At 45.6% G+C, this 22,656-nt stretch overlaps 1 protein-coding gene and 2 non-coding genes across 3 annotated transcripts in view; all 3 read left to right on the top strand.

Annotated features, from left to right (window-relative positions):
• The first annotated feature begins 2,116 nt into the window (after positions 1–2,116).
• Positions 2,117–22,656, top strand: part of LOC137335939 (prolactin-releasing peptide receptor-like) — a 28,167-nt gene continuing 7,627 nt past the window's right edge. Inside the window, exons 1-2 of the mRNA XM_068001450.1 lie at positions 2,117–2,267; positions 22,230–22,309. Of these exons, the coding sequence (XP_067857551.1) occupies positions 2,117–2,267; positions 22,230–22,309 (231 nt within the window). The remainder of the gene's footprint in view (positions 2,268–22,229; positions 22,310–22,656) is intronic.
• On the top strand, positions 5,609–5,679 carry trnag-gcc (transfer RNA glycine (anticodon GCC)). The gene has a single exon. It is a non-coding gene; the product is annotated as a tRNA-Gly (tRNA).
• trnag-gcc (transfer RNA glycine (anticodon GCC)) lies at positions 8,626–8,696 on the top strand. The gene has a single exon. It is a non-coding gene; the product is annotated as a tRNA-Gly (tRNA).

Below are 22,656 nucleotides of genomic sequence, written 5' to 3'. Positions count from 1 at the left end.
GTGAATTAGTGGAGCGCGAAGAGATACAGAAGCAGAGTGGTTATGCTAATGGCTAATAAACCAGAGGCCTGGACTCATTATCCGAGGTCACGAGTTCATAATCCCGCCATGACAGCTGGAGAATTTCAATTCAATTAATGAAAAATAAAACCTGGAATTAAAATACCGGTGTCAGTAATGGAGGCCATTAAACGACCGGATTGTTATAAAAACCCATCTGGTTTACTCAAGCCCCTCAGGGAAGGAAACCTGCCGTCCTTACCCAGTCTGGCCTTTATGTGACTCCAGACCCACAGCGACCAATGTGGTTGATTCCTAATTGCCCTCTAAAATGGCCTAGCAAGCCACTCAGTTGTAAAACCTCGATTAAAAAAAAGTCATAATAAAACCGGACGGGCCACTAGGCACCAGACACGACAAAGGCTCAAAGCAAGCCGAGTCGACCCTGCAAAGTCCTCCTCACGAACATCTGGGGACTTGTGCCAAAATTGGGAGAGCTGTCCCACAGACTTGTCAAGCAACTGCCTGACATAGCCACACTCACAGATTCATACCTTTCAGCCAAAGTCCGCAGACTCTTCCATCACCATCATTAAATACATTTAAAACAGAAATAGACAGTTTCCTAGAAGTAAAGGGAATTAGGGGTCACGGGGAGCGGGCAGGAAATTGGACATGAATTGAGATTTGAGTTTCGGATCAGATCAGCCATGATCTTATTGAATGGCGGAGCAGGCTCGAGGGGCCGATTGGCCCACTCCGGCTCCTATTTCTTATGTTCTTATGTACCATCCCTGGGTATGTCCTGTCCCACCGGCAGGACAGACAGACCAGACGGTGGCGGTACAGTGATATACAGTCAGGATGGGAGTGTTCAACCTTGACTGTGGACCTCATGGCATCAGGTCAAACATGGGCAAGTGAAACCATCTACTGACCAGCCCTCAGCAGCTGATATCAGTCCTCCTCCATGTTGAACACCACTTGGAAGAAGCACTGAGGGTAGCTGGGGGACTTCAATGTTCATCACCAAAGGTGGCTCGGTAGCAGCACTACTCGCCGAAACCTGAAGGGCATTGCTGCAAGATTGGGCCCACGGTAGATGGTGAATGAACCAACACTAGGGGAAAACCAACTTGACCTCGTCCTCACCAATCTACCTGTCGCAGATGCATCTGTCCATGACTGTATTGGTAGGCGTGACCACTGCATAGGCCTCGTGGAGACGAAGTCCTGTCTTCGCACTGAGGATACAATCCAACGTGTTGTGTGGCACTACCACCGTGCTAAATGGGATAGATTCATAACAGATCCAGCAGCGCAAAACTGGGCATTCCATGAGGTGCTGTGTGGCTTTCCTGCAGCAGCACAATTGTACTCCAGCACAATCTGTAAATTCATGGCCCGGCATATTCCTCACTCTACCAACAAGCCAGGGTATCAACCCTGGTTCAATGAGGAGTGTAGAAGAGCATGCGAAAAGCAGCACCAGGCATACCTAAAAATGAGGTGCCAACCTCGTGAAGCTACAACTCAGGACTAAATGCATGCTGAACAGCGGAAGCAACATGCTATAGATTAGAGCTAAGCGAATCCACCAAAGGATCAGATCAAAGCTCGGCAGTCCTGCCACAACCAATTGTGAATGGTGGTGGATAATTAAACAACTAACGGGAGGAGGAGGCTCTGTAAACTCTGTAAACATCCCCATCCTTAAATGATGGAGGAGTCCAGCACGTGAGTGCAAAAGGCAAGGCTGTAAGCGTTTGCAGCCAGAAGTGCCGAGTGGATGAATCCATCACGGCCTCCTCCCCATAGCATTCATAGCAGCCAGTCTTCAGCCAATTCGATTCACTCCACGTGATATCAAGAAACGGCTAAGTGCACTGGATACATCAAAGGCTGTGGGCCCCGACAACATCCCGGCTGTAGTACTGAAGACTTGTGCTCCAGAACTAGCTGCGCCTCTCGCCAAGCTGTTCCAGTACAGCTACAATACTGGCATCTACCCGACAATGTGGAAAATTGCCCAGGTATGTCCTGTCCAAAACAGCAGGACAAATACAATCCGGCCAATTACCGCCCCACCAGTCTCCTCTCAATCATCAGCAAAGTGATGGAAGGTGTCGTTGACAGTCCAATCAAGCGGAATTTACTCACCAATAACCTGTTCAACGATGCTCAGTTTGGGTTCGGTCAGGACCTCGCGGCTCCAGACCTCATTACAGCCTGGGTCCAAACATGGATAAAAGAGCTGAATTCCAGAGGTGAGGTGAGAGTGACTGCCCTTCACATCAAGACAGCATTTGACCGAGTGTGACACAAAGGAGCCCTCGTAAAATTGAAGTCAATGGGAATCAGGGGGGAAACTCTCCAGTGGCTGGAGTCATACCTAGCACAAAGGAAGATGATAGTGATTGTTGGAGGCCAATCATCTCAGCCCCAGGTCATTGCTGCAGGAGTTCCTCAGGGCAGTGTCCTCGGCCCAAGAATCTTCAGCTGCTTCATCAATGACCTTCCCTCCATCATAAGGTCAGAAATGGGGATGTTCGCTGATGACTGCACAGTGTTCAATTCCATTCACGACCCCTCAGATAATGAAGCAGTCCGAGCCCGCATGCAGCAAGACCTGGACAACATCCATGCTTGGGCTCATAAGTGGCAAGTAACTTTCGCGCCAGACAAGTGCCAGGCAATGACCATCTCCAACAAGAGAGAGTCTAATTACCTCCCCTTGACATTCAACAGCATTACCATCGCCGGATCCCCCACCATCAACATCCTGGGGGTCACCATTGACCAGAAACTTAACTGGACGAGCCATATAAATACTGTGGCTGCGAGGGCAGTTCAGCTGCTGGGTATTCTGCGGCGAGTTACTCAACTCCTGACTCCCCAAAGCCTTTCCGCCATCAACATGGCTCAAGTCAGGAGTTTGATGGAATACTCTTCCCTTGCCTGGAGGAGTGCAGCTCCAACAACACTCAAGAACCTCGACACCATCCAGGACAAACCAGGCCGCTTGATTGGAAACGTAGCCACCACCCCAAACATTCACTCCCTTCACCACCTGCGCACAGTGGCTGCAGTGTGTACCATCCACAGGATGCACTGCAGCAACTCGCCAAGGCTTCTTCGACAGCACCTCCAAAACCCACACCCTCTACCACCTAGAAGGACAAGAGCAGTCGGCACATGGGAACAACACCACCTGCACGTTCCCCTCCAAGTCACACACCATCTCGACTTGGAAATATATCGCCGTTCCTTCATCGTCGCTGGGTCAAAATCCTGGAACTCCCTTCCTAACAGCACTGTGGGAAAACCTTCACCACACGGACTGCAGCGGTTCAAGAAGGCGGCTCACCACCACCTTCTCAAGGGCAATTAGGGATGGGCAATAAATGTGAAGACATTAGCTGCAGCAGCGGGGTTGCACCTTTACTTTTCCTCCTGCCTCAATCTTCCATTAACCTTCTCTGCTGGTGTTGCAGGTTCGATCAGGCATCGCCGTTTAAGGAAGCCTGAGAAGTCCATCAGGGGACAATACGAGAGACAGGGACAGGGAGAGATAGAGAAATGCATGCAAAGAAAATAAAGAGAATACGTAGAATCATACAATCATAAAATGGTTACAACACAGAAGGAGGCTATTCGGTCCATCGAGCCCGTGCCGGCTCATTGGAAGAGCGATCCAGTTCGTCCCACTCACCCGCTCCTTCACGTGTGTTGCGCCTTGGAAACTTCCGCACCCTGTCCTCTGGAGCTCAAATATTCTCTGGAAAAAAATCAATTCTCCCAACAGCAACACCGAAATGATGTCGGAAGCTAATTGCTGAATTTTCACGTAAAGCAATGAGACAGGAGGGGTCGTGCGGGATTTGAAGCTGAGATCTCGCATGTATCATTTAACGCAAACCTCGAAGCGAGAATCATAACCCCAGACCCACGAGCCGCTGATTGCGAAATTGTGCAGCCAGTTGAAAAGTGCGCTGCCTCCCACTGCCGATCGGCCATCCTTTCAGACCTCTTCTCACCATCCAATCTCGTTTTCTATTCTGGTGCACAGCAATATCAAGTTGTACATGAACTACTTCCAGTGACCAATATTGGTCTCACTTTAACAAATTGGTTTCTACTGTACGAATTGAATTATGAAGTATGCCGTTTCAGAATTAGTTGCTCTGAAACTACATTGCTTGGGAGGAGACTGAGAGGTGTAGACAAACAGCGGAACCTTGCAGTGCATGTCCACAGGTCCCAGAAGGTAGCAGAACAGGTAGATCAGGTGGTTGAGATGGCATAAAGGATACTCTCCTTTATTAGCCGAGGCATAGAATATAAGAGCAGGGGGGTTATGGTAGAAATTTATAAAACAAGAGTTAGGCCACAGCAAGAATACTGCGTACAGTTGTGGTCACCACATTACAGGAAAGGTGTGATTGCACTAGAGATGGTACAGAGGAGATTTACGACAATGTTGCCAGAACTGGAGAATTTTAGCTCTGAGAATAGATTGGATAAACTGGGGTTATTTGCTTTGGAACTGAGGAGGCTGTTGGGAGATTTAATTGAGGTGTATAAAACTTTGACGGGCCTGGATAGAGTGGAAAGCAAGGACCTATTTCACTGAGCAGGGAAGTCAATAATCAGGATACATAGATCTAAGTTAATTGGTGGAAGGATTCGAGGGGAGCGGAAGACTTATTTCCCACCCAGTGGGCGGTGGGGGTCGGGAAATCACTGGCTGAAAGGGTGGGAGATGAGGAAACCCTCATCGCATTGAAAAATAAAAACTTCAATATGCACGTCAAGATCCGTAACCAACAAGATTCGGGACCAAACGCTGGAAAGTGAGATGAGGCTCGGTATCGATTTTTCGGCCTGCACTGGCACGATGTGCAGAATGGTTTACTTCCGTGGCCGAACTTTCTATGATTCTATGATATGATTGCCGTCTGATTCGGCATCGTGATAATATACACTCTACCATAAGTATATTTAATCAAATTGGTGCTTTGTTTCACTGTGAGAGCGAAGAGACATAAGTGTGTAGACATTGGCTGCTGCAACTGCGTTTCACCTTTACTTTTCCAACCGTCTCAGTCCTTTTTTTTACCCTTCTCTGCTGGTGTTGCAGGTGAGATCAGCCTTCGCCGTTCAAGGAAGCCTGGGAAGTCCATCAGGGGACACACAGAGAGACAAGAGACATAGACAGGGAAAGATAGAGAGATGCATGCAAAGAAAATAAAGAGTATAAATGTCAGGCTTTGCAATCTAGCAGAATTTAAGTTCCAGATTGGGAGATATTGATCCTCCGTCTTGAAATCTTGGAAGAGAAGATTGGACGCCCAATTAAAAGCACCGGCCACGTTGAAGTATCTCTATGCTCGGAGAGAGGTGAATGCGGTCAATTAATTCCAATTAATGTATTTGAGCATTGAAGAGATCTTGGAACAGGAGCGCTTCGAGCAGAATTCAAACCGAGGCAGAAAAACCACATTGGAGTTTTGAGACCACAGCTTCAACCACTCGTCCATCGCAGCTGTCAACGGCATTTCGTTCAGACAGAATTCCATATAGAAACATGCAACTGCTACAAAAGCCAGCATTGGTGGTTCAGGGGTAGAATTCTCGCCTGCCACGCGGGAGATCCAGGTTCGATTCCCGGCCAATGCACGATCATTTTGCATTCGGCACCAAGGAGGAACTCCGGAACAGGAGTTTGGTGTTTGGTCCTTCCAGCCTGTTCCGCAACTCAATGAGATCATGGCTGAGTTGTGACCGAACTCCCTGCACCCGCCTTCGTCCCATATCTCGAAATACCTTTGGTTAACAAAAATCTATAAATCACGGGTTTGAAATTAACAATTGTGCTCGCATCAACTGCCGTTTGTGGAAGAGACTTTCACACTTCTACCTCCCTTTGCTTGTGGAAGTGTGTCCTAACTTCACTCCCGAAAGTCCTGACTCTAATGTTTAGGCTGTGCCCCCAAGTCCAAGACATCCCAACGAGCGGAAATAGTTTCTATGTAACTAACCCATCAGTTACTCTTAATATCTTGACAATTTCGATCACATCAGCCTTTAATCTACGAAATTGCAGGGAATACAACCATAGTTTGTGTAATCTCTCCTCGTAATTTAACGCTTACAGTCCAGGTATCATTCCAGTAAATCTACACTGCACTCCCTCCAAGGACAGTATATCCTTCCTAAGGTGCGGTGTCCAGAACTGAACACAGTACTCCAGGTGTGGTCCAACCAGAGCTTTGTGTAGCTGTCGCATAATGTCTATTCCCTTGTCTTCTCGTCCTCTAAATATATCGGCCAACATTCCATTAGAATTTTTGATTATTTCCTGTACCTGTCCATGACACATTATTGATCTATGTACATGGACACCTAAGTTCCTTTGGAACTTCACAGTTTCGAATTTTTGACCTTTTGTAAAGTATTCTGATCTATCTTTGTGAAGTCCAAAGTGGATGACCTCACACTTGCTAAAATTGCAATCCATTTGCCATGCTTTTGGTCATTCATTTATTATCTGAATGTCTCTCTGGAATGTTATGCGTTCATCCACACTGCTCACAACGCTGCCCATTTTGGGGCCATCCACAAACTTCGATATATCGTTCTCTAACCCGTCATCTAATATCAATGAGACCGCCTGAACTGGGGGAATTCACATTCAGCATCAATCTCTTCATCATCTTGAGACATTTTGTTTATTTTACATGTGTTGCGCCTTGGGAACTTCAGCACTCTGTCCTCTGAAGCGCAAACATGATCTGCATGTAATTCAATCCTACCAAATGCAATTGTGAGAAGATGTCGGAAGCCAGTTGGTGTTTTTTCACTCAAATTAGTGGTACAGCAAGGCTTATCCGGTATTTGAACGCGGAACTTCTCGGACTTTAATTAACTAACGTCCCTAAGCGAGAATCAGACATCCTGATCAACCAGGCGCTGTTACTTGCTTCGTGCAGCCAGTGTAAAGTTTCGCTGTCTTCCAAAGCCGATCGGCCATCCTTTCAGGCCTCTTCTGTCCATCCAATCTCGTTTTCCATTCCGGTGTGCACCAATATCAAGCTGTACAATAACTATTTCCTGTCGCCAATATTAGTTTCCGTTTACTAAATTGGTTTCGTCTGTACGACTTTTATTATCAAGCAAGACGTTTCAGAATTAGTTGCTCTGAAACTACATTGCTTTGGAGGATACTGAGAGGTGTAGATGAAAAGAGGGACCTTGGAGTGCATGTCCACAGATCCCTGAAGGTAAGTGGGCAGGTAGTTAAGGTGGTTAAAAATGCATACAGGATACTTTCCTTTATTAACCGAGGCATAGAATGTAAGAGCAGGGAGGTTATGGTAGAAATTTATAAAACAATAGTTAGGCCACAGCAAGTATACTGCGTAAAGTTGTGGTCACAACATGACAGGAAAGATGTGATTGCACGAGAGAGGGTACAGAGGAGATTTACGACACTGTTGCCAGAACATGAGAATGTTAGCTATGAGATTAGATTGGATAAGCTGGGGTTGTTCGCTTTGGTACTGAGGAGGCTGTTGGGAGATTTAATTGAAGTGCATAAATTATGGCGGGCCGAGATAGAGTGGATAGCAAGAACCTATTTCCCTTAGCAGGGAGGTCAATAACCAGGGTACATGGATCTCGGATAATTGGTAGAAGGATTAGCGGGGAGCGGAAGATATTTTTTCCATCCTGTGGGCGGTGGAGGTCGGGAAATCACTGGCTGAAAGGGTGGGAGATGAGGAAACCCTCATCGCATTGAAAAATAAAAACTTCAATATGCACGTCAAGATCCGTAATCAACAAGATTAGGGACCAAACGCTGGAAAGTGAGATGAGGCTCGGTATCGATTTTTCGGCCTGCACTGACACGATGTGCAGAATGGTTTCCTTCTGAGGCCGAACTTTCTATGATTCTATGATATGATTGCCGTCTGATTCGGCATCGTGATAATATAAACTCTACCATAAGTATATTTAATCAAATTGGTGCTTTGTTTCACTGTGAGAGCGAAGAGACATAAGTGTGTAGACATTGGCTGCTGCAACTGTGTTTCACCTTTACTTTTCCAACCGTCTCAGTCCTTTTTTTTACCCTCCTCTGCTGGTGTTGCAGGTGAGATCAGCCTTCGCCGTTCAAGGAAGCCTGGGAAGTCCATCAGGGGACACACAGAGAGACAAGAGACAGAGACAGGGAAAGATAGAGAGATGCATGCAAGGAAAATAAAGAGTATAAATATCAGGCTTTGCAATCTAGCAGAATTTAAGTTCCAGATTGGGAGATATTGATCCTCCGTCTTGAAATCTTGGAAGAGAAGATTGGACGCCCAATTAAAAGCACCGGCCACGTTGAAGTATCTCTCATGCTAGGAGAGAGGTGAATGCGGTCAATTAATTCCAATTAATGTATTTGAGCATTGAAGAGATCTTGGAACAGGAGCGCTTCGAGCAGAATTCAAACCGAGGCAGGAAAACCACATTGGAGTTTTGAGACCACAGCTTCAACCACTCGTCCATCGCAGCTGTCAACGGCATGTTCGTTCAGACAGGAATCCATATAGAAATATGCAACTGCTACAAAAGCAAGCATTGGTGGTTCATGGGTAGAATTCTCGCCTGCCACGCGGGAGACCCGGGTTCGATTCCCGGCCAATGCACGATCATTTTGCGTTCTGCACCAAGGAGGAACTCCGGAACAGGAGTGTGGTGTTTGATCCTTCCAGCCTGTTCCGCAACTCAATGAGATCATGGCTGAGTTGTGACCGAACTCCCTGTCCCCGCCTTAGTCCCATATCTCGAAATACCTTTGGTTAACAAAAATCTATAAATCACGGGTTTGAAATTAACAATTGTGCTCGCATTAACTGCTGTTTGTGGAAGAGACTTCCACACTTCTACCTCCCTTTGCTTGTAGAAGTGTGTCCTAACTTCACTCCTGAAAGTCCTGACTCTAATGTTTAGGCTATGCCCCCAAGTCCTAGACATCCCAACGAGCGGAAATAGTTTCTATGTAACTAACCCATCAGTTCCTCTTAATATCTTGACAATTTCGATCATATCAGCCTTTAATCTACGAAATTGCAGGGAATACAACCATAGTTTGTGTAATCTCTCCTCGTAATTTAACGCTTACAGTCCAGGTATCATTCCAGTAAATCGACACTGCTCTCCCTCCAAGGACAGTATATCCTTCCTAAGGTGCGGTGTCCAGAACTGAACACAGTACTCGAGATGTGGTCCAACCAGAGCTTTGTGTAGCTGTAGCATAATGTCTATTCCCTTGTATTCTCGTCCTCTAAATATATCGGCCAACATTCCATTAGAATTTTTGATTATTTCCTGTACCTGTCCATGACACATTATTGATCTGTGTACATGGACACCGAAGTTCCTTTGGAACTTCACAGTTTCGAATTTTTGACCTTTTGTAAAGTATTCTGATCTGTCTTTGTGAAGTCCAAAGTGGATGACCTCACACTTGCTAAAATTGCAATCCATTTGCCATGTTTTTGGCCATTCATTTCTTATATTAATGTCTCTCTGGAATGTTATGCGTTCATCCACACTGCTCACAACGCTGCCCATTTTGGGGCCATCCACAAACTTCGATATGTCGTTCTCTAACCCGTCATCTAATATCAATGAGACCGCCTGAACTGGGGGAATTCACATTCAGCATCAATCTCTTCATCATCTTGAGACATTTTGTTTATTTCACATGTGTTGCGCCTTGGGAACTTCAGCACTCTGTCCCCTGAAGCTCAAACATGCTCTGCATGTAATTCAATCCTACCAACAGCAATTCTGAGAAGATGTCAGAAGCCAGTTGGTGTGTTTTCACTCAAATTAGTGGTACAGCAAGGCTTATCCGGTATTTGAACGCGGAACTTCTCGGACTTTAATTAACTAACGTCCCTCAGCGAGAATCAGACATCCTGATCCACCAGGCGCTGTTCCTCGCTTCGTGCAGCCAGTGTAAAGTTTCGCTGTCTTCCAAAGTCGATCGGCCATCCTTTCAGACCTCTTCTGTCCATCCAATCTCGTTTTCCATTCCGGTGTGCACCAATATCAAGCTGTACAATAACTATTTCCTGTCGCCAATATTAGTTTCCGTTTACTAAATTGGTTTCGTCTGTACGACTTTTATTATCAAGCAAGACGTTTCAGAATTAGTTGCTCTGAAACTACATTGCTTTGGAGGATACTGAGAGGTGTTGATGAAAAGAGGGTCCTTGGAGTGCATGTCCACAGAACCTTGAAGGTAAGTGGGCAAGTAGTTAAGGTGGTTAAAAATGCATACAGGATACTTTCCTTTATTAACCGAGGCATAGAATGTAAGAGCAGGGAGGTTATGGTAGAAATTTATAAAACAATAGTTAGGCCACAGCAAGTATACTGCGTAAAGTTGTGGTCACGACATGACAGGAAAGACGTGATTGCACTAGAGAGGATACAGAGGAGATTTACGACACTGTTGCCAGAACATGAGAATGTTAGCTATGAGATTAGATTGGATAGGCTCAGGTTGTTCGCTTTGGTACTGATGAGGCTGTTGGGAGATTTAATTGAAGTGTATAAATTATGGCGGGCCAAGATAGAGTGGATAGCAAGAACCTATTTCCCTTAGCAGGGAGGTCAATAATCAGGGTATATGGATCTAGGATAATTGGTAGAAGGATTAGCGGGGAACGGAAGATATTTTTTCCATCCAGTGGGCGGTGGTGGTCGGGAAATCACTGCCTGAAATTCTGGTAGATGCAGAAACGCTCATCGCATTGAAAAATAAAAAGGTCAATATGCACGTTAAGATCTGTAACCTACGGGTTAGGGACCAAACGCTGGAAAGGGGGATGAGGCTCAGTACCGATGTTTCGCCGGCACTGGCACGATGCACAGCATGGCCTCCTTCTGTGGCCTAACTTTCTCGGATTCTATGATATGATTGCCGTCTGTCTCGGCATCGTGATAACATACACTCTACCATAAGTATACTTTAATCAAATTGGTGCTTTGTTTCACTGTGAGAGCGAAGAGACAGAAGTGTGCAGACATTAGCTGCAGCAGCTGGGTTGCACCTTTACTTTTCCAACCGTCTCAGTGCCTTTTTTTACCCTTCTCTGCTGGTGTTGCAGGTTCGATCAGCCTTCGCCGTTCAAGGAAGTCTGAGAAGTCCATCAGGGGTCACACAGAGAGACAAGAGACAGAGACAGGGAAAGATAGAGACATGCATGCAAAGAAAATAAAGAGTATAAATGTCAGGTTTTGCAAACCAGCAGCATTTAAGTTACAGATTGGTAAAGATTCCTTCTCGGGTCTTGAAATCTTAGAAGAGAAGATTGGACGCCCGATTAAAAGCAGCGGCCACTTTGAAGTATCTCTCAAGATGGGAGAGAGGTAAATGCGTTCAATTAATTCCATTTAATGCATTTGAGCATTGAAGAGATCTGAAAGCCGGAGCACTGCGAGCCGAATTCAGACCGAGGCAGGAAAACCCCATTGGAGTTTTGAGACCACAGCTTGAACCACTCGGCCATCGCAGCTGTGAACGGCATGTTCGTTCAAACAGGATTCCATTTAGAAACATGCAAATTCTGTACAAGCCAGAATTGGTGGTTCAGGGGGAGAATTCCCACCTGCCACGCGGGAGACCCGGGTTCGATTCCCGACCAATGCACGATCTTTTTGCATTCTGCACCAAGGAGGAACTTCAGAACAGGAGTGTGGTATTTGTTCCTTCCAGCCTGTTCCGCAACTCAATGAGATCATGGCTGAGTTGTGACCGAACTCCCTGTACCCGCCTTAGTCCCATATCTCTTAATACCTTTGGTTAACAAAAATCTCTCAATCATGGGTTTGAAATTAACAATTGAGCTCGCATCAACTGCCGTTTGTGAAAGAGACTTCCACACTTCTACCTCCCTTTGCTTGTAGAAGTGTGTCCTAACTTCACTCCTGAAAGTCCTGACTCGAATGTTTCGGCTCTGCCCCCAAGTCCTCGACACCCCAACGAGCGGAAATAGTTTCTTTGTGACTACCTCATCAGTTCCGCTTAATATCTTGATAATTTCGATCACATCAGCCTTTAATCTAATAAACTGCAGGGAATACAACCATAGTTTGTGTAATCTCTCCTCGTAATTTAACGCTTGGAGTCCAGGTGTCATTCCAGTAAATCTACACTGCACTCCCTCCAAGGACAGTATATCCTTCCTAAGGTGCGGTGTCCAGAACTGAACACAGTACTCCAGGTGTGGTCCAACCAGAGCTTTGTGTAGCTCTGGAATAATGTCTATTCCCTTGTATTCTCGTCCTCTAAATATATAGGCCACCATTCCATTAGCATTTTTGATTATTTCCTGTACCTGCCCATGACATGTTATTAATCTATGTACATGGACACCTAAGTTCCTTTGGAACTCCACAGTTTCGAATTTTTCACCTTTTGTAAAGTATTCTGATCTATCTTTGTGAGGTCCAAAGTGGATGACCTCACACTTGCCAAAATTGAAATCCATTTGCCACGGTTTTGGCCATCCATTTATTATATTAATGTCTCAATGGAATGTTATGCTTTCATCTGCACTGCTTACAACGCTGCCCATTTTGGAGGCATCGGCAAACTTCGATATCTCGTTCTCTATCCCGTCATCCAATATCAATGAGACCGCCTGACCTGGGGGAAATTCACATTCAGCATCAATCTCTTCATCATCTTGAGACATTTTATTTAATTACATGTGTTGCCGAGGCATAGAATGAAAGAGCAGGGAGGTTATTCTAGAAATGAATATAACACTAGTTTGGCCACAGCTGGAGTTTTGCGTACAGTTGTTGTCACCACATTACAGGAAAGATGTGACTGCACTCGAAATGGTACAGATGTGATTTACGACGATGTTGAGAGGACTGGAGAATTTTAGCTATGAGAATAGATTGGATAGGCTGAGTGTGTTTTCTCTGGAACCGAGGAGGCTGAGGGGAGATTTATTTGAGGTGTACAAAATTATTACAGGCCTCGATAGAGTGGAAAGGAAGGACCTGTTTCACATAGCACGGAGGTCAATAAAAAGGGGACATAGATTTAAGGTAATTGGTAGAGGATTAGATTGGAGCAGAGGGGAATTTTTTCCACCCAGCGCGTGTTGGGGGTCTGGAACTCACTGCCTGAGAGGGTGGGAGAAGCAGAAATCCTCATCGGATTTAAAAAGCACTTTAATATGCACTTGAAGAGCCATAACCGACAAGACTACGGACCAAACGCTGGTAAGTCGGGTGATACTGGATACCTCTTTTCCGGCCGGTACAAACACGATGGGCGCAATGGCCTCCGCTGGCGTAAATTTTTAAGATTGTCTGATTCTCTGATATGATTGCCGTCTGTCTCGGCATGGTGATAACATAGGCTCTACCATAAGAATACTTTAATCAAATTGGTGATTTGTTTCACTGTGAGGGCGACGAGACATAAATGTTTAGACATTGGATGCAGCAGCTGGGTTGCCCCTTTACTTTTCCTACCGTCTCAGTCTTTCTTTAACCTTCTCTGCTGGTGTTGCAGGTTCGATCAGCCATCGCCGTTCCAGGAAGCCTGAGAAGTCCATCAGGGGATAGTACAAGAGACAGAGATAGTGAAAAAATAGAGAAATGCATGCAAAGAAATTGAAGGTTATAAATAGAATCATACGATCGTCAAATAGTTGCAGCACAGAAGGAGGCTATTCGGTCCATCGAGCCCGTGCCGGCTCATTGAAAGAGCAATCCAGTTAGTCACATTCCCCCGCTCCTTCCCGATAGCCCTGCATTTTTATCCCTTCAAGTACTTATCCATTTCCTTTTTGAAAGCCACGATTGAATCTGCTTCCACCATCCTTTCAGGCAGCGCATTCCAGATTGTAACCACTCGCTCGGTAATGAAGTGTTTCCTCATGTCGCCTTTGGTTCTTTTGCCAATCACCTTAAATCTGTGTCCTCTGGTTCTCGACCCTTCCGCCAATTGGAATAGTTTCTCTTTATTAACTTAATCTGAACCCTTCATGATTTTGAACACTTCTATCAAATCTCCTCTTAACGTTCTCTGCTCGAAGGTGAACAACCCTAGCACGGGGTAAATGCGGTCAATTAGCTTCAATTCATTTATTTGAGCATTAAACAGCTCTTCAAACATTATGTGACATTATGGTAGCTTGGCCTCGCGGTCGAATTTGTTCCATCAATTTTCTATGGAGGCGTGGGTTTGAATCCCACTGCTGTTAGAATTTCTGGCAATGTTTATTTTGACCTGTTCACAGAAAACCCGATTGTAGTGCGATGGAGCGGAGGATGTGAAAGAAGCTGACAGTGAAAGTGCAGATATTATTTTCATCACGGGGACAAGACACGTTTCCACAGGTAAGGACATCTCACCTTAATATTCTATCCAGCAGCTTGGGGCAGGTGATCAGAGTGGCCGGGCTCTCGCGGCGCAATCAGTCAGTGCGCGGTCCTAATATGACGGTCCAGGATCGGGAAATGCCGAGGTTGTTATTCGAGTCTCACCTAGATCAACCAATCCTTTTGCTTGTGAACATTTCGACCTGAGTTGAACGTCCAATTGGTGTGTTCCAAAATGCATCGACTTATTTGTATTGCCATGTGGTTTCTCCGGCCTACGCTGTTGCAATAGCAGATGAGATGTTTAGTGTTATTCGTTTACAGGAGGGAGACTGCGGAATTGGAGCCACAAACTATGATTTCGGTCCATTCACAAATTATGGGATTTAGCTTGAGCTTTAAACCAGCGTGTTTGACCGCTGCCGCGATACTTTCCATCTTGCGATCTTCAGGAGCTACTTTTACGGCAATAGAATTAATGCAAACAAGAATTCTACCCCTCAAGCACCAATGCTCGCACGGCAGCAGGATGCATGTGTCCAGTTAGAAATCTGTCTGAAGGAACATGCAGTCTGACAGAACCGAAGTTCAGCAGATTGACTTTTGCAGTGAACAGATGATGAGCCTCCTTCTTGAGAGTGTTTCGCCAATCCAGCTCAGAGTGGATTAAGCATTATACTTCCGGTGGGACTGGAGCCACTTGTGTAAGAGGAAGTGGAGGGTGTTATTTCCCTTCCTTGACGAACATTAATGGTGATGTTGCGGTTTTGCTGCAAAGTTTTACTTTTCAGCACCGAAATCGCTAGTTTTAACAGCAGGTCAACATCGTAAGCCTTTGGGAAAATGAGGGCTCGTCCGGGATCTCTCGCATATTTCAATCAACAAACCCGAATCGAGAATAAAACCCCTAGACCATCGAGCCTGCTGAAAAAAATAGCACCAAGTAGCGATACGTGAGGGTGAGTTTCTGAGTATCAGCCCCCACTTTCGCCAAATCTCCTTTAAAGTACAGGAAATAAAAATGTGTCCGTACATGAGTGAAAAGTTATGAAGTTAATTTCTACTTTGTTGGGTTTTGTTTCGCGTTTCCGAAGCTGTTATAGGTGATTGGGGACGGTTAATGAGTTAACAGGTGTTAGGGTGCAGATACTCCGGTGTAAAGGTGCAGATACTCCGGTGTATGGGTGCAAATACTCGGATTTAAGGGTGCAGATACTCGGATGTAAGGATTTGTTGCCGCGACTGAAATGCGGCTTCGAACTGTTGTTATTGTCCGATGATGTGCAGATGCCGGTGATGGACTGGGGTGGACAAATGTAAGGAATATTACAACACCAGGTTATAGTCCAACAAATTTATTTTAAAATCACAAGCTTTCGGAGATTATCCCCTTCGTCAGGTGAATGAGTGAAAAGGTTCTCAAAACGCGTATCTTATACTAGGCTGGGACAGCATCACACCAATCAAAAGGTGTCGTTGTTATTCAAACAGGCCAGTCACGGAGAACAGCACGTCCCAGTACACTGGATATACATTGTGTCAATTACACAGACAGACGAAAAGAAACCCAAATGGCAGAGAGAGAGAGAGAGGAAATATTAAAAACATAATTTTTTCCCCCTTTTTGCTGGTGGGGTTACGTGTAGCGTGACATGAACCCAAGATCCCGGTTGAGGCCGTCCTCATGGGTGCGGAACTTGGCTATCAACTTCTGCTCGACGATTTTGCGTTGTCGTGTGTCTCGAAGGCCGCCTTGGAGAACGCTAACCCGAAGATCAGTGGCTGAATGTCCTTGACTGCTAAAGTGTTCCCCGACTGGGAGGGAACCCTCCTGTCTGGCGATTGTTGCGCGGTGTCCGTTCATCCATTGTCGCAGTGTCTGCATGGTCTCGCCAATGTACCATGCTCCGGGGCATCCTTTCCTGCAATGTATGAGGTAGACAACGTTGGCCGAGTCACAGGAGTATGAACCATGTACCTGGTGGGTGGTGTCCTCTCGTGTGATGGTGGTATCTGTGTCGATGATCTGGCATGTCTTGCAGAAGTTGCCGTGGCAGGGTTGTGTGGCGTCGTGGACGCTGTTCTCCTGAAAGCTAGGTAGTTTGCTGCGAACGATGGTCTGTTTGAGGTTGGGTGGCTGTTTAAAGGCGAGTAGTGGAGGCGTGGGGATGGCCTTAGCGAGGTGTTCGTCATCATTGATGACATGTTGAAGGCTGAGGAGAACATGGCGTAGTTTCTCCGGTTCGGGGAAGTACTGGACGACGAAGGGTACTCTGTTGGTTGCGTCCCGTGTTTGTCTTCTGAGGAGGTCTATGCCATTCTTCGTTGTGGCCCGTCGGAACTGTCGATCGATGAGTCGAGCGTCATATCCCGTTCTTACTAGGGCGTCTTTCAGCGTCTGTCGGTGTCCATCGCGTTCCTCCTCGTCTGAGCAGATCCTGTGTATTCGCAGGGCCTGTCCATACGTTTTGAAAGGGATGCTAGTAACGGCTGGTTAGCTTGCTTGTTTCAAATATGCTATAATGTCGTGATCGCGGGTTTGATTCCTGTATGGGCTGATAAGGAGCTTTGTTTTGGGTTTTAGTAACTTTTAAAATCCAAGCTTCACTAACAGGCCAACAGACAAATTCACGGGGCCAGTTATTTGTATAACATCCATTGTAACTTTAACCCTGGGCCGCAGAAACACGTCTTTCTTTTTATTCTTTTTATATAAGCATCACACTCATATATACGCACCCACAGTTCATATATAAACATCGCACCCACATATACACTCCCACAGTTTATGAAACAGCAGCACACTAAAACTTAGACACTGAGTTTATGGGAGGGAGATCGGTTCCCACCGCCGCTCGAGCTCTCGGAGTGGCAGAGGCGGAAGCAGCGGGAGCGGAACAACCTCTGGATCTCATCGTTAACACAGGCAGGTAGATCGACCAGTGAAATTGCATCGCACTTGGGTATGAGGAAGGGTAATCGTTTCTGAGAAGGAATCAGGGAGTCTAATATCTTCTTAGCTGGCGATCCGAAGGGGCAAGGGGATCTCAGAGAGGGGAAGGGATTGTCAGAGAGTATCAGAGTGTAAGGGGATCTCAGAGAGGGGAAGGGATTGTCAGAGAGTATCAGAGTGTAAGGGGATCTCAGATCGGGGAAGGGATTGTCAGAGAGTATCAGAGTGTAAGGGGATCTCAGATCGGGGAAGGGATTGTCAGAGAGTATCAGAGTGTAAGGGGATCTCATAGTGGGCAAGGGAGTGTCAGAGGGTACCAGAGAGTGTAAGATGGCTCAGGGCGTATGATAATGGATTGTCTGAGGATATCAGAGAAGATGAGGAGCTCAGGGAGAATCGAAGAGGGCAAGGCGGGGGGCGGGATATCAGAGAGGCGAATTGATCCAGAATTGTCATCTTGTAAATATTGTATTTTCTAAACATTAACATATCTAATAACAGCAAAAAATGAAGCCGATTGAACCGATGATCTGCCGTGTCCCATGTGGAGAGATTGAGAAGGTAGAATCGTGAGGGAGTGGATATTTGGCAACGCTCACGGTTTCTTTTCACACAGCTCAGTGTTGTGTGTTATGTAACTGGAGATAACTGAGTGTGATAATAATTGTGTGTTTATATAACTGAACCAGAGATAAGAGGTTGCACTTTGAACCTTTTATCAGCCAGTTTGAGAAATAAAACACAAAACGCCCAAAAGTTTCATCCGCAGTTCAAGATCAAAAGTCAAGGGCAGAATGAGGCGCCTTCCTGAAATTTGAGAACTCGGGAAGCAGACTTTACAGCAAGGTTCTGTTTATTGTGAAAAAGCAAATCAAACATTCATTCCGGAACGAGCCAGAATCCTAACAGCTGAAAAAGCAACGGTTACCCGTGATTTGAACACGCAGCCTTCTGGTGACGCAATAAGTAATGTAGATAGAAGCAGGAAGTCGATAAGTGGGAATTGATCGATTAAGTGAGTGGGCAAAACTGCGGCAAATAGAGTTCAATGTGTGGGAGAGCGAGGTCATCCACTTTAAATCTAAGAAAGATCAATCAGAGTATTTTCTAAATGGTGAAAAACTGGGAACTGTGGAGGAACAGAGAGATTTAGAGGTCGGTGTATAGAAACCGCTGCCAGCCAGCGTACAGGTACAAAAATTAATTAACAGCCGAATGTGCCGTTAGTACGGCCGGTTAGCTCACTTGCATTGAGTATAACGTAATGTCATGATCACGGATTTGATTCTTGTAATTTACTTTAATTATTTCGGGTTGTTGTAACTTTTAAAATCGAAGCTTTACAAAAAAAACCACAGACAGATTCGCGGGGACAGTTTTTTGAATAACATCCATTGTAACTTTGCCCCTGGGCAGGATAAACACGTCTTTCTTTTTATTTGTCTTTCTCCGATTTGCAGATAAACGTTTAATTCGCGATCTGTTCCCATTAATGATCATCAGCAGCAACAGACAGACAGAGCGGGTCTAGGCATCAATTTCGAACAAATGAAACAAATCAAATAGTCCCCCGGCACCGAGAGAGACAAAACCAAGAGAAAAAGGCAGAAGATATTCGAGAAATAAAAGCCAAATACAGACGATATAAATATTTCCCATCCTTGATGTCTCTCTATTCCATCCCTAATCCTTCATTGGCCGGTATGAAATTTCACTGCAAATAAATGCGAGAATCGAAGCAAGGAAGAAGAAACTAAACAACCAAAAATTGCCGAAACTCGGGATTTAACCAAGAACCTTAACGCTCTCCCAACTGGGCTATTTCGGCTCCACAGCTACACTTTACTTTATGACATTGTCTTGAAATAAGATATAACCCCAGGAGGAATTGCCTTTCCTGTTCATTCAGCAATTCATAAAAAAACACCGCACTCATATATACACACCCACAGTTCATATATAAACATCGCACTCATATATACATACCCACAGTTCATATATAAACATCGCACTCATATATACACACCCACTGTTCATATATAAACATCGCACTCATATATACTCACCCACAGTTCATATAGAAACACCGCACTCATATATACATACCCACAGTTCATATATAAACCTTGCATTAATATATACACACCCACAGTTCATATACAACATCTCACTCACATATACACACCCACAGTTCATATATAAATATCACACTCATATATACACTCACACAGTTTATAAAACAACAACGCACTCATACATCCACACCCAGTTTATAGGAGGGAGATCGGTACCGACTGCCAATAGAGCTCTCGGAGTGGGAGAGACGGAAGCAACAGCGACCGAACAAATTCTGGATCTGAATCTTAAGTCAGGCCGGCAGATCCACCTGTGAAGATGCACCGCATTTTGATAGCAGGGACGGTAATTGGTTCTGAGAAGGCATCAGGGCGTCTAATGGCTTCTTCGTGGCGGTCCATTGGGGCAAGGGACAGTCAGAGGGCATCAGAGAGCGTAACGGGGCTCAGAGTGGGAAAGGGGTAGTCAGAGGTTATCAGAGAGTATGTTGAGATCTCATAGAGGGGAAGGACTGCCAGAGGGTATCAGAGAGTGTCAGGACGCTCAGGGCGTATCAGTGGGTGAGGGGCACTCAGCGGGTATCAGAGAGTGTAAATGGCGCTGACAAGGTTCAAAGAGGATAATGGACTCTCTGAGGGTATCAGAGAAGATAAGGAGATCAGGGAGAATCAAAGAGGGTAAGGTGGGCTCTGGATGTATCAGAGAGGCGAATGGATCCAGAGTTCGCATCTTCTAAATATTACACTTTCAAACTATCAACATTTTTAATAACAGCAAAAATGAAGCCTATTTAAACGGTATCTGCCGGGTCCCATGTGGAGGGAATGAGAAGGTCGAATCGGGAGGGACTGGATATTTGGCAACGCTCACGGTTTCCTTTCACACAGCTCAGTGTTGCGTCTGTTTTTTAATTGGATTTCATCAACTGGAGATCAGAATCTTTCATCACCCACTGTGAACAATAGAACACAAAACATCCAATGCGTGGCTTGAACTCACGACCACTGAGCTGAACGAGTTATCGTGCTTTACCGACTGAGCGAGCCATACCAGTAACAGTGTTTTTTCCCAACCTATTATTGCAGAGAGGCTGGTGGTGACGTTGCTGCAGGGGTTCAGTTTGTCCGACAATCTCAGGGTGGCTGCCTCTGAACACCCGCTTTTCATTCTGGAGTCTGTCTGATGTCATTTAACAGTCATTCAGCCCCGCGCTGAGCAGTATAGGAACATCGGGACAAGAGAAGACCATTCAGCCCCTCGAACCTGCTGCCCCATTCAATTAGATCATGGGATGATCTGCAACTCAACTCTGTTTCCCCGCCTTCGACTCATACCCCTTGGTAACCGAACCGAAAAAAGATCGATCAATATCAGACTTGAAAATTTGAATTGAGCCACAATCCACATCCTTTGGGATGAGAGAGTTCCAGCTTTCGGCCGTATTTTGTTTCCTAAAATGATTCCTGATTTCTTGCCTGATTAGTCCAGCTCCAATTTCATTTTGGATTCGGCCAACAGAGAGAGAGAGAAAAAGGCCGCCTTAACCGGAGATTGATCCTTTAACGATCTCTCACAAATCAACTGAAACCTGTCGGAATGTGAATAACTTTTTATATTTCCAAAATAAAGGGAATGTCATTGTGGAAACGTTCTGGTGTGGCTCACTGCAGAAATATCCAAGTCAGGATAAACAAGCTCGCCTGCAACCTTCGGAACTTGTCTGTCAAGAAGTATTCCGATTTCCTTCAAGCCAATCTCGGTTGTTTTAGATATTTTTCAGATGCCTGTTATCTGACCGCAGATTAAATGGTGGAAAATCAGACGCACACAGCTGGAAATGTTTATGGTATAGTAGACTCGAACATTTTCCCTACTGCTGATGTTTGGCCAGCCTGTCTGTAGTTCCCCGTTTTCTCTCTCCCTCCTTTTTTAAATAGTGGGATTACATTTGCCACCCTCCGATCTGCAGGAACTATTCCATAATCTATAGAATTTTGGAAGACAACAACTAATGCATCCACTGTTTCCATGGCTACCTGATTTACTGCTCTGGGATGCAGATCATCGGGCCCTGGTGATTTATCGGCTTTCAGTAATTTATTGGCGGGGGAAAAGGACTAGCTGGATTGCTCTTGCGTAGAGCAGGTGCGGACTTGATGGGCCGAATGGCCTCCTTCCATGCTGTAACTGTTCTATATTTCTATGATTCCATGTGCTTTTAGTCTGAGTGACTCATTTACTGCCAGCCTCCTTCTGTGCCTTAAATTTTCGATGATTCCGTTTCTACTCTTTGTTTTCTGTCCGTTAATCAATCCTCTATCCATGCTAATGTATTACCCTCAATCCTATGAGCCCTAATCTTGAGCAACAACCTCTTACATGGCACCTTATCGAATGCCTTTTGAAAATACAAATATACTACATTCACTCGTTCCCACTGATCAACCCTGCAAGTTGCACCCTCAATAAACTCTAATGGATAGCATACACTATTTCACCCGGATAAAGCCGTGCTAATTCTGCCGAATCATATTGTGATTTCCTATCTGCCCTGTTGCTGCACCTTTAGAAATAGATTCCAGCATTTTCTCTGCTACTGATGTCAGGGTAACTGGCCCATAGTTCCCTGTTTTACCTCTGGATAGGAGACGCCTGGACCTGTGTAGGAGCCGTTTGTGTCTGTGTAGGAACAGTCTGGTCTGTTTAGGACCTGTCTGGGTCTGTGTCGGATCTCTAAAGGTCTGTGTTGGAAATGTCTATGTCAGTATATGTGCTCTCTTGGTCTCTGTAGGAGCCGTCTGGGTCTTTGTGGGAGCTCTCTGTGTCTGTGTAAGAGCTGTCTGGGGCTGTGTTGGAGCCGTCTGTGTCTGTGTAAGAGCTATCCGGGTCCGTGTAGGAGCCGACTGTGCCTGAGTGAGAGACGCCTGTGTCTGTGCAGAATCTTCATAGTTCTGTGTTGAAGCTGTATAATTCTACATGTCTGCTGCCTGGGTGTGTGGGGGAGTTGCCTGGGGCTGTGTGTCGTTTGTCTGGGTCTGTGTAGGAGGTATGAGGGCATGTCTAGGAGTTTCATCGGTCTGCTTGGGAGCTCCATAGGCCTGAGTAGGAGCTGTCTGGGTCTGCGTAAGTGTTGTCTGGGTCTGGGTGTCAGCTGTCTGTGCCTGAGTGCCTGTTGGATAGGTTTGTGTAGGAGCTCTCTGCGATTGGGTATGAATTGT

Source organism: Heptranchias perlo, chromosome 20, assembly GCF_035084215.1.
Source record: "Heptranchias perlo isolate sHepPer1 chromosome 20, sHepPer1.hap1, whole genome shotgun sequence".
Lineage (NCBI taxonomy): Eukaryota > Metazoa > Chordata > Chondrichthyes > Hexanchiformes > Hexanchidae > Heptranchias > Heptranchias perlo.
Note: the sequence above shows the minus strand (reverse complement) of the source record. Positions and strands in the feature narration are given on the sequence as shown.